The sequence below is a fragment of the Plenodomus lingam genome (assembly GCF_022343315.1).
Source record: "Plenodomus lingam strain CAN1 chromosome Unknown contig_26, whole genome shotgun sequence".
NCBI lineage: Eukaryota > Fungi > Ascomycota > Dothideomycetes > Pleosporales > Leptosphaeriaceae > Plenodomus > Plenodomus lingam.
In genome coordinates, this window is record NW_027093941.1 from 848,327 (window position 1) to 859,415 (window position 11,089).

Here is an 11,089-nt window from a genome sequence, read left to right on the forward strand (position 1 = left end):
CGGCACAGAGGAGGGGGGGGGGGGGGGGAATGCTTCGTAACCGTGGAAGAACACCAACAACCACGGGAGGCCTTGCCTTCCACCAAGTGCAAGACACCGCAGAGCACAAAGATAGCTCGTATTGGTTGGCCACAGCATCTGCTCACTTCACCTTGTCATGCGATGTCCACAGCAGGTACCACTCTGGATGTTTTACCCTGATCGAGGCTGCATGTATATATTGGCGATCAGGGTCATCATAAACACGTGGTAGTTGAGGCCCACATTGACCAAACTGGGAATGCGTTGAGCTATGCTCTCTCTCTCTTCTCAGCTGGGCAACATCACAACGACATGAATTATGATGCGCGCCACAGCATACCATGGTACCTAGATGGTATTCTACAGCTTCGCACGCGCCTCTGTGGCCTTGTGCAAGTTCTTGCCTCTGACCTGAAAGTATTCGCGAACTTTCTCCCGCGCCACCCGTACTGCCTCTCGGTCTTCAATCGTGCTGGGAACGTTGACTTCCTTGTCAAAGTCTTCGTGCGTCGCATTCTCTACAAGTTCCCGCAAAACCCTCCGCAGCGTCTTGCCGCTCCTTGTCTTTGGTATCATCGCCTTTCCTTGGATGATGCCACCGAGCGAGGCAATAGCACCAATCTGCTCGCGCACTAATTTCTGCACTTCGGCCATGAGCTTGTCGTCGGCCACGGCAGACTCGGGGTGGTCTGGTGTCGAAAGGGTGACAAAGGCAAAAGGCAGGTGCCCTTTCAATGCGTCTGGTATGCCCACCACAGCAGCCTCGGCGATAGAGGGGTGAGTTGTGATGGCTTGTTCAATCGCACCTAGAAAAAAAGTCAGATGACGATACCATGGACGCCCTAGACCACACTCACCAGTACTGAAACGATGCGCTGCGACGTTAATCACATCGTCAGCCCGGGCCATGATGGAAATGTAACCTTCCTCGTCGATCAAGCCAGCATCGCCCGTATCAATCCATTTTCCCTCGAATCGCTTCATATACCCCCTGTAGAACCGTTCCTCGTCTTCCCACAGTGTGGTGAAAGCAGTAGGTGCCAGGGGTATGCCCATGACGATGTTTCCCATCTCCCCGGGCCTGACTTCCTTGCCCGAGTCATCGACGATGCGAACGTCGAAGCCTGGCATCGCTTTGCCAGCAGAACCGGGTTTGATGGGAAGTGGTTTGGGTCGCTCGGACGAGGAAAAGTCCAGGCCGGCCGAGGCGCTGAGTGCGATGCCCGAAATTGGTGAGCCAGACTCAGATGACCACCAGTTGTCGACGACAAGAGCGCCGGGAGCACAGTGTTTCGACAACAGTCGTTGATACATCTCCACGATGCTCGGCTCGCTTCTTTCGCCGGCCAAGAAGAGGGCTCGCAGCGATCGGAGACCGCCCTTGCTCCCTTTTTCCCCAAAGAACTTGTTTTCTCCATCCTCTCGGCGTATGGCTCGCAGGGCTGTCGGGGCCGTGAACATGGTTGTTACCTTGTAGTCTTCAATAATGCGCCAAAAGGTACTGGCATCCGGCGTTCCGACCGGTTTGCCTTCGAATAAGACGGTAGTAGCACCCGCGAGTAGAGGCGCGTACACAATGTACGAATGACCGACAACCCAGCCGATGTCGGATGCAGTGAATTGTACGTCTCCCGGCCCATGGATGCCAAATAGATACTTCATGGAGAAGTTGAGGCCGACAGCATGCCCTCCCACAGAACGGACGACTCCTTTAGGGAGGCCGGTAGTACCGGACGTATAGATGATATACAGTCCATCTTCACTCTTGACCGGTACCGCACCAGCCTTCAATCCTCTGTTTTTCGCACTCTTGACCAAGCGCTGCCAATTCCTCTCCCCATTTTCCTTGACCACGGGATCCCATCGCAACTCGTCTCTCTGCCAGACGATTGTTCTACTAGGCTTGTGGACACTTTTTTCCACCGCGCCTTCAATCATGGCTTTATACCCCATTGGCGCCTTGCCTCCCTCGATCCCACACGAGGCCGTCATAATCGCCGTCGGCCGACTCGCTTCGATTCTCTGCGCCAGCGCCGCAGACGAGAATCCCCCAAACACGACTGCATGAATGGCACCCAGTCGCGCAATAGCCAGCATGGCAAAGAGCGCGGCGGGAATCATGGGCATGTATATCAACACCACGTCGCCCCGCCTCACGCCTTCTTCTTGCAGCACGCCCGCCAGCGTCTCGACCTCTACCAGCAGCTGCGCATACGTGTACTTTTCCTTTGCGCCCGTCACGGGCGAATCCCAGATGATGGCCACATTCTGCCCGTTTCCCGCCGCCACGTGCCGGTCCACGCAGTTGTAAGTTGTCGAGAGCTCGCCGCCGGGGAACCAGGACCAGTGCGGGTGGTGGACATTTAGGCTGGGTAGGTGCTTTGTCCTTTTTTGGATTGCCAGCGTGGGCGGCGTGTGCCAGTGCAGGGTGGACGCTTGACGGCGCCAGAATGTCTCGGGGTCTTTGAGAGAGGCGGTGTAGACTTGGTCTTGGGGGTGAGGTGGTGATGGCGGGTTTGAGGGAGCCATGGTTAGAGATGTTTGCGGAGGAGAGTTGGGGGGGAGGTTGAGGGGTGAAGTGGCGCGCGCGCTGTAATTTGGGTGTTTCGTTATGTCGAGTCGCGTCGCTCGGTTGCTCTTTTTGGGGGTTTGTAGAGGGAGGGGATGGAGTTCGATGGCGGCCAAGGATGACTTTCCACAGCCCTGCGCTGCGTTCCTTTTTGTTGCGTTGCGTTGCGTTTCGTTTCGTTTCGTTTCGTTTCGTTCCAAAGCAGCGCTATGCAGAGTAGGTAAAAGATAGCTAAGCGTGTATGTCAAATACACAGCAACACGTCCAAACCCCGATCGACCTCCCAAATATAAACAAGCACACCCTCACCTGCTTCCCTTGGCCTCGCGCACCGGAGTGTTGGGGAGGGGTTTTGCAAGTTTGGAGGGAGGGGAGGGGAGGGGATGGGAGTAGAAGGGTGGAGGAAGGAGGAAGGATGGAAGGATGGAAGGGGGAGGGATACGTGGAGATGGAGATGGCGATGGAGATAGAACTGGTGTTTGTAGCAGTGGTGGGGGTTTTGATCTATCAATCAGGCTATCTGTTGATCTCTCACTCCCTCACCCACTCAAATCAACCATCACCCAGCTATCTTGTCTTGTCTTCCCATTCCCACTCCACGGCATACAACTACCATACATACCAGGCATACCACAACATAACCGACACATCATCCGGCCCAAAGGAAAACCCGCAACGCCTGGCCTGCGGAGCTCAGCCGTCGTAGCGCGACTCTGGCGCTCGTTGCCGAGGCTGGAGGGGGGGGGGATGGCTGGGTCGGGTATAGTGGATTCTTTCTCAGGGCTGCGGGGACGGGCGTGTGGGGGGTGATTGGGGCGGGGAAGGGGATGCATGCATGCGATGCATGCGGTGCATGGATGGACGGGTGGGTGGATGGTATATATATATACATGTGTTATGGAAGTTTGGAAAGCAGGAATATGTCACCGTACTTGTACTTTGTAGATTTCTGGGGGGGGGGGATTGGAGAAGGGGAGTGTTGGTATCGTTTGTTGTTGGGCATGGTGTTGTTATTGGGGGGGTTGCGTGCGCGACGATTTCGGTATTGGCACCGTACGGTTCATGTACATGTACATGTGGATTTACCGTTGACTACTACTACCATCTGGCGCATCAAGATTACCAGCGTATACCGCGTTTCATAGCATCGATTACACGCTTATATATATAACCAACGAGAATCTGGTAATTTAAAGACAGTACTCATTGTGCGGGGCGAGTGCGTGTCGTGGTGTTGTACCGGCAAGAATGGTGCGAGTCTACCCCAGTGCGCATGATGGCGTCGCAGACAACGTCAACGTTGTACATGGGTGTTTAAATGCTTGTAGGGTGTTGGGTAGGGTGAGTTCAATCGATTGTATGAGTTTGGAGTGGTTTGATGGGTGTGGTGTTGTATTGTGATTTTTCGAATAGTATTGGTGGGTTAGTGGAATTGTGAAATATGTGTTTGCGGGAGTTGAGAATATGTAGAGTGTGAAATGTATATTGAAGTGGGTACAACTTATCAAAGCAAGCGGATTAAAGGTAAAAGAGATTTATGATATTACAAATAAATTCGAGTGGTATTAGAACCCATGTATGTATACGACTGACGGCAAAGCAGATGCGCTGCATGCTACGCATCTCACGCAACCCCAATGGGCGCAGACGAACTCAACCGCCTCCCCTCGTTGGACCCATTAACATGGATCCCAAGTTTCTCAGCAATAGTAATGAAGCCCTGACTGCTCCCATCAATCCACAAGTCAACCCAGCCCTCCTGTCTAGCTTTTGCAACATCCTCCTTGCTCCAGTCCTCCTCACCCGGACGCTCTACATAGATGGTTTGCAGGCCACACTGCTTCGCAGCATATAAATCATTCAAGTGAGCGGCAACCATTGCGCAGTGCTGTGGTGGTAAACCCAACTTCTCTGCGGCTCCTAGGTACACCTTGGGAGATGGCTTGTAGGTACCAAACATCTCAGCCGAGAAGAGATGCGTAAAAGGAATGTCGCTGAACGCCCGAAGATCTGAGAGCAGGCTGATGTTACCGTTGGATAAAGTGCAGGTATCTGGTCTGGTCAGTGTTTTGCACGTATGAATCAGCGTATCATTTGATACGTACTGCACATGCGATTCAACAGCGCCACGCCCATGCCCGAATCATCCCAGGGTACAAGGTGATGCCAGATCAGGCTCAACGTTCGCAACTCCACATCGTCCCATAAGCCTTCTAGATTCCACTCCGCCACAAGCTCTCTGAGCGACTTCAAATGATGCTCATCCACCGACACCCACGGCAACGACGGGTCATCTGCCAGGGACGTGGTAAACCGCTTATAGCTATCCCTCCACTGCTGAGCGAATACCCCCCACTGCTTCGTCGTCATGTCTGAAGCCTGCAGGCGGACGCTAGAGGCTAGCGATGCTGTTGCCGAGTTGAGTGCTGCATGGGCCTGCATCTCCAGGGCTCCGACGACGGTGGTGCGCCAGTCGACACAGCTGCCGAAGACGTCGAAGAACAAGGCTCTAGGAGATGGGGAAAGGGCCATGTTGAGGGATATCACGCGCGCATGCGTTGTGCGGATTGATGTCGAGGGTGTTGGACCATGTTGCCGCTGTGGGGAAGTTGCCATGGAGAAGTGAGGCATATCTACGTCAGAACCGGGAATAGGATTGGGGTACTCGCATCACACACGATGGAAGGTGCAGGACGACAAGAGTTGAGATGAAGTTCCAACCTCATCGCACACACGATCACGAATCCATGGTTGAAAATACTCTGCTCGAGAAGGGGTCTAGGTCATGACTGAAAGCGGACGCGTCTACGAGACATGCTGGTGGGTACGCTAGTATGACAAAGGAAGACGGATGTAACAATGACAGCGATAACGACAAGTCACCTATTTACCATGCACGATTAGGCAACATCACAAAAAGACGGAGTGAACAGGCATTGAATGTTTGAAGGATTATGGTATCATTCCATGAAAATCAGATCCCAGACTGATGTGACCGTAAACTCCGAGCCTACTATACAAGGCTGTGACCATCCCACCAAGCAGCAAAACCGACCGTAAACCGAAGCAGCCGGCAGAAGTCGTAACATGAAAACCGTGAAGAGAAACGCTTAACCACCGAAACCGTACAGGGTGCGGCCTTGTCGCTTGAGTGCGTAGACAACATCGAGCGAAGTGACAGTCTTGCGCTTGGCGTGCTCAGTGTAGGTGACAGCATCACGGATAACACCCTCAAGGAAGGTCTTGAGAACACCACGGGTCTCCTCGTAGATCACTGGGAGCTATTAGTACTGGGTTTGATGAGGCGAATACTGGAGAATACATACTGGCTGAGATACGCTTGACACCACCACGACGCGCCAGACGGCGGATAGCGGGCTTGGTGATACCCTGGATGTTGTCGCGAAGAATCTTGCGGTGACGCTTGGCACCACCCTTTCCGAGACCCTTGCCACCTTTGCCGCCTATGAATGCGTCAGTATGTTGTAGTTGAAGTAGTAGTGACAACAGAATCAAGACGCGTCTTCCATGTAGAAATGGAGACGCGTCAAGGCAAGTGAAGGAAGAGGGGTACTCACGTCCAGTCATGATGAAGTGTTGTGTGGGGGGGGGGAGGGAGTTAAGTTGAGTTGAAGGTTGGGGTATGTGTGGAGTGGCGGTTGAGGCTGATGGAGATGGAGATGGAGATGGTGATGACTGATAATGGGAATAGTGAGGCCGGGCTGGATGGTTGTTTATGAGGGCGAGGCTCGGCGAGGGCGGTGAGCGGCGGATCACACAGGTTTTCGTGGATCAAAGCCGGCGGCAGGTGCACGGGCGCGCTTGCCAGATCAACGCCCGTGCGACTTCCCCATTCGGGCAGACAGCAAGCGAGCCAATCAGCCGGCCCGGTTCCCCTCGCTGGGGGGGGGGGGGAAGTTTGACGTTGGTTTTGGTGTTGGTGTTGGTGTTGCTTGGGGCTTGGGGTTGCTTGTTGTCAGCGTTGGGTGGCGAGTTGCTGGTTGCTTGGTTGCTTGGTTGCTAAGTTGGCAAAATCACCTTTGAAGTTCCTGCCCGCCCGCCCGCCCTTGAACGTCCCGCTCGCTTTCTTTGGAGGCGCAGGCGATGGATTGATTTTGCTGCCTGCCGCCCCCGCCCCCAGTCCTACATAAACCTCGCCCGCCCGCCCACCTTCTCCTCTCTCATCCACCAACACAGCTCCACCACCCACTCAGCCTCCACCCACCCATCCACCCAACAACCACTTTACCCATCCATCTTCATCATCAAATCCATCTGCCATGGCTCGTACCAAGCAGACTGCCCGTAAGTACTAACCTCATGTGCTCTGCCCTGGCCTGCATCGTCGGCCGCGCTCGCTTTTGGTGTTCGCAGCTTGCTGTCGCCACCTTTCGCGATGCGCGCACCAGTCGTGCCTGCCTTGCTTACCTCAGCCACACCACCACCACAACATCTACCTTCCCTCCCAACACCTCACTAACAACATTTCAGGTAAGTCCACTGGTGGCAAGGCTCCCCGTAAGCAGCTCGCTTCCAAGGCTGCCCGCAAGTCCGCACCTTCTACCGGAGGTGTCAAGAAGCCTCACCGCTACAAGCCTGGTACCGTCGCTCTCCGTGAGATCCGTCGCTACCAGAAGTCGACTGAGCTCCTCATCCGCAAGCTGCCCTTCCAGCGTCTTGTTCGTGAGATTGCCCAGGACTTCAAGTCGGATCTCCGCTTCCAGTCCTCTGCCATCGGCGCTCTCCAGGAGTCCGTTGAGGCCTACCTCGTCTCCCTCTTCGAGGACACCAACCTCTGCGCCATCCACGCCAAGCGTGTCACCATCCGTACGTCTCTCCTTCTCACCCCTCTACATTACTGCCTGAGCATTCACTAACACCGTTGCAGAGAGCAAGGACATCCAGCTCGCCCGCCGTCTCCGTGGTGAGCGTGGTTAAGCTTGTCGTTTCTTGACATCGATTCATAGGACAAATAATTGGATCGGTGGTGGTTCTTCGGAGTGGGTACTTTGGCGTTCATGGGATTCATGGTTTACGGTCTTCAAACTCGGTTTATGGGTTGCACTCGAGCGGTGCTGAGCATGTAGTATACCAGGCTAGTGGTGATGGGTCACCGATGATATTTCACGAAATCAAACCAACTGATTTCTCCTCTAAACCTCGTTGCATGATGCTTGTGATTCTAACTGCTATGCATGACGATGAACTATCGACCTACTCGCTATTGGTGTTCCGTGTCCATGATAGTCTGGGTCTAGTTGGCTTAGGCCCTTGTGATTGCCGCAAACAGTCTCGATTCGATGCCACCCCGCACATGACGCCGTCAACGGTAGTAGTGTAGTAACGATCACCACTTTCGTCGTTGGTAGACAGGTTTGGAAGTCGGATATACACACGGGTTACAGGTTGATGTGCACGCAAATCAATGTCTCAACAAGCAGTTCTCTCACCCCATCATACACAATGACCTGGCAAACCGAGTTCTGGTCATGGATGTCACCACCCACCGTAATAAACTGTTCTTTGAATTCCCAGCTTTCACTGACCCGTCTGGTACAGACTGTTCCTTTCAATCCCAATTTTCATGTGTGGATACAGCTTCATAGTTTGATAGTATTGGTAAACTGGGCGACTAAATGTATTGTTCAAAGGATTATATAATATATAGCCTGTGAACTGATGGTGTCGCTGTCTGTTGTACAAGCTGGAGACCGTGTGGCACATGATTTCTTTTCGATGATCATTCATTCATTTCAAATTTCGCCGATTCATCCCGTGAAACAGACTGTACTAATAAAACGACATGAAAGATGGGTGATTCTGTAGTGCTCCCTTATTCGTGGTCGTCATGTCAGACCAGCAGATACGATTGGCCCACGCGCTCATGACCTCACGAGTCCACGCGAAAGCGCGCCGGCACACGTCCGACACATCGCCACCCTCACCACGACCAGCAGTGGGGCCACCCACGACCAGATAATGGCATCATGGCTGCTTCTGCCCAGCTGACAAACACTACAAGCGAGCGCAATGTGGATACCCAGTCTGTTGCCTCCATGAGCGACTATGGCTCCGACATTGGCTTCGACGACCTCGACGAGGACAGTCTGCTCGCAGACGTTCTAAGCACACTGAAAGAGAGCCGACCGACTGAAAAAAGTGCGGCGCTGCCGAGCATCGAATTCGAAGAGGGAGAGCTTGAGGACGAGGAGCAAGATGCCGACGGCTTCGTGCAGGTCCATCGCCCCACCGTGCTGCGCGTGGCAAAGGGCAAGGCCAACGTCCGCTTCGACGTGCCTCTGGACATTCGGAGCTCGCCAGTCCGGGAGCGAGAAGCGCTGGAAGTCGAGTACGACCCAAGATCACGGCGCGCATGGAGTGGTACGTCTTGACCCTGTATCTTCATCGGATAAACATGTTTTGCCCTATTCATGAACTGACGACTGACAGTGCTTAGTACCACTAGAGGAGCCGTCCTCGCCTTCTAAAATATTCCACTACAACTCCAAATCCGCCTCTAGAACCAGAGATTCTCTTTCCACCGATACCCAAGGCACCAAGGAGCCCGACACTCGTGCGCCGCTCGAGCGCTTCCGCACAAAGCCCAAAAAGTGTCTGTCGGTAACAGACCTCGTGTCGCCAGCATGGTGCGAATTACAGTACTTTTACACTCTCAGCAAGTTTGGACGGAAGCCCCGCACGCAGGCCATGCGCACCGGGTCGAAAATACACCAGAAGCTCGAAGACGAGGTACATAGCACAGTGCCTGTGCAAGTCCACACTAAGGAAGACCGCTTTGGTCTGCGCATCTGGAATGCCATATCTGGTCTGCGTTGTCTTCGCGAAACAGGCCTGACGCGCGAGCTGGAAGTCTGGGGTATCCTGCAAGGCCAAGTCGTAAATGGCGTGATTGACGAGCTGAGCTACCAGTGTCCCGATCCCGACTTTGAAGAGCAGCTGGAGAGAGCAGGCGCGGAGCAGCGCGGCGGCATCGTGCCTCTACCACCCGGCCAAATGTCCATAACGGAAGCATTTGCAAACTCCTCACAGCCTTCTGAACGCGACGATACATGGATGCCAGATTCGATTTCCGATCGTCAAATCTACCTCGCAGACGTAAAGACGCGATCTGTCCGCTCCCTCCCCACAGGCGCCTCCCTACGCCCCACAAAGATGCAACTCATGCTCTACCGCAAACTCCTCGAATCCCTCTCCCTCAACACCGTGGACGCGGAAACCGTCTTCGCACGGTACGACGTACAACCCCTGCTCCCCTTCTCCCCAACCTTCCTCGACGCCATCCAAGACATTGGCCCAGACGCCCAAGCCCCAAACTACCCAAACCTTCTCTCCCTCTGGTCCCTCCTCGTCACCGAAACCCAGACCACCGTGCCGCCAACCAATCTCTCCCCGATCCTCCGTGCGGAATTTCGCTACGCAAACACGGGCGAGGTCATTGGCTCCGAGCTCACCGTGTACACGACCGAGGTTATCGATCGCTATGTCGATGAGGAAATGGCTTGGTGGAAGGGATACCGCGAGGCAAAGGGTGTAGAGGTCGAGGAGGCGTTTAAATGTCGCATGTGCGACTTCTCGGACGAGTGTACCTGGAGGCGGACCAAGGTTGAGGAGGCGACGGAGAAGGCGAGGTTGAGGCGGATGGCGAGGGAGAGGAGTGCGGTTTGAGGGGGGGGGCTTATTATACGGATTCATGTTGTTAGTTCTGGCTTTTGTTGCACTTGGTGGTCTAGTTGTTAGTTACATTTCATCCTGCTATTGCAATATCCCCATGTCATTATCCACTGTACACTGCCCATACATTACCCATGTCCTCCATTGCATATTCTCACAACGACACTCATTTTCCTCGATTAGACCCTGTTGCTCTTACTCTTCTTCTTCACTGTCCAACTCACCATGCACAACCCAATACCCGCCAACACAGCGTCTGAAGCTGACATGGTATTGTATCTCGCTCGAGCCAGTGTGTGCAGACGTTTGTGTTCATCTGGTCATCGTTGTCGTCGTCATTGCTGTGTTGTCTTGTGGTGGGATTGGGATTGGAGGGAGCAAAGGGCTGGGTGGGAAGGCGGAGGGCGTGGAAGGATGGGATGGGGGGAGGTGAGAAGATGATGATGAAGAAGATGATGATGAAGAAGATGATGATGAAGAAGATGATGATGAAGAAGATGATGATGAAGAAGATGATGATGAAGAAGATGATGATGAAGAAGATGATGATGAAGAAGATGATGATGAAGAAGATGATGATGAAGAAGAAGAAGATGATGATGAAGAAGAAGAAGAAGATGATGAAGAAGAAGAAGATCCTACCAGCCAAACTACCCATCACCAGTACACAACCTTGAGACTTGAAATCTCCGTGCTGAACTCTTTAGCTCTTTGTTTATTTGGTTATTTTTTGTGGGTAGGGGGGGGGTTTGGTTTAGCTTGATTTAGGAGAGGATAGGTATAAGGGAACATGTGTATAGTATAGTA

At 53.5% G+C, this 11,089-nt stretch overlaps 6 protein-coding genes across 6 annotated transcripts; 2 read left to right on the forward strand and 4 right to left on the reverse strand.

Moving 5' to 3' along the window:
• Nucleotides 1-381: 381 nt before the first annotated feature.
• On the reverse strand, nt 382-2,550 carry IAQ61_006551 (uncharacterized protein; the record flags this gene model as incomplete). The annotated part of the gene is made up of 1 exon (XM_066097220.1): nt 382-2,550. The coding sequence occupies one exon, from the start codon at nt 2,548-2,550 to the stop codon at nt 382-384; it is 2,169 nt and encodes a 722-aa protein (XP_065952697.1).
• Nucleotides 2,551-4,214: 1,664 nt separating this feature from the next.
• On the reverse strand, nt 4,215-5,122 carry IAQ61_006552 (uncharacterized protein; the record flags this gene model as incomplete). The annotated part of the gene is made up of 2 exons (XM_003845386.1): nt 4,215-4,642; nt 4,696-5,122. The coding sequence occupies 2 exons, from the start codon at nt 5,120-5,122 to the stop codon at nt 4,215-4,217; spliced, it is 855 nt and encodes a 284-aa protein (XP_003845434.1).
• Nucleotides 5,123-5,510: 388 nt separating this feature from the next.
• Nucleotides 5,511-6,541, reverse strand: IAQ61_006553 (uncharacterized protein). The gene is made up of 3 exons (XM_003845387.2): nt 6,169-6,541; nt 5,917-6,054; nt 5,511-5,864 (listed from the first exon to the last, which is right to left on the reverse strand). Exons 1-3 carry the CDS (start codon nt 6,176-6,178, stop codon nt 5,701-5,703), a joined length of 312 nt encoding a protein of 103 aa, XP_003845435.1. The 5' UTR covers nt 6,179-6,541; the 3' UTR covers nt 5,511-5,700.
• Nucleotides 6,542-6,651: 110 nt separating this feature from the next.
• Nucleotides 6,652-7,748, forward strand: HHT1 (histone H3.1). Its single transcript, XM_003845388.2, has 3 exons — nt 6,652-6,895; nt 7,082-7,417; nt 7,479-7,748. The coding sequence occupies exons 1-3, from the start codon at nt 6,871-6,873 to the stop codon at nt 7,526-7,528; spliced, it is 411 nt and encodes a 136-aa protein (XP_003845436.1). The 5' UTR covers nt 6,652-6,870; the 3' UTR covers nt 7,529-7,748.
• A 772-nt stretch (nt 7,749-8,520) lies between these two features.
• Nucleotides 8,521-10,276, forward strand: IAQ61_006555 (uncharacterized protein; the record flags this gene model as incomplete). The annotated part of the gene is made up of 2 exons (XM_003845389.2): nt 8,521-8,971; nt 9,048-10,276. Coding segments are annotated over 2 exons (1,680 nt in total), but the record flags the coding sequence as incomplete, so codon positions are not given.
• A 226-nt stretch (nt 10,277-10,502) lies between these two features.
• On the reverse strand, nt 10,503-10,940 carry IAQ61_006556 (uncharacterized protein; the record flags this gene model as incomplete). Its single annotated transcript, XM_003845390.2, has 1 exon — nt 10,503-10,940. The coding sequence occupies one exon, from the start codon at nt 10,938-10,940 to the stop codon at nt 10,503-10,505; it is 438 nt and encodes a 145-aa protein (XP_003845438.2).
• Between the last annotated feature and the right edge of the window lie 149 nt (nt 10,941-11,089).

What these genes read in the sequence shown, in the direction of transcription:
- HHT1 (XM_003845388.2), top strand. Translation starts at nt 6,871, where the DNA reads ATGGCTCGTACCAAGCAGACTGCCC. An exon ending in TCGTACCAAGCAGACTGCCC is followed by an intron (nt 6,896 to 7,081) that starts GTAAGTACTAAC and finishes ACAACATTTCAG; the next exon opens with GTAAGTCCACTGGTGGCAAG. An exon ending in CGCCAAGCGTGTCACCATCC is followed by an intron (nt 7,418 to 7,478) that starts GTACGTCTCTCC and finishes ACACCGTTGCAG; the next exon opens with AGAGCAAGGACATCCAGCTC.
- IAQ61_006553 (XM_003845387.2), bottom strand. An exon ending in TGTCAAGCGTATCTCAGCCA is followed by an intron (nt 5,865 to 5,916) that starts GTATGTATTCTC and finishes AATAGCTCCCAG; the next exon opens with TGATCTACGAGGAGACCCGT.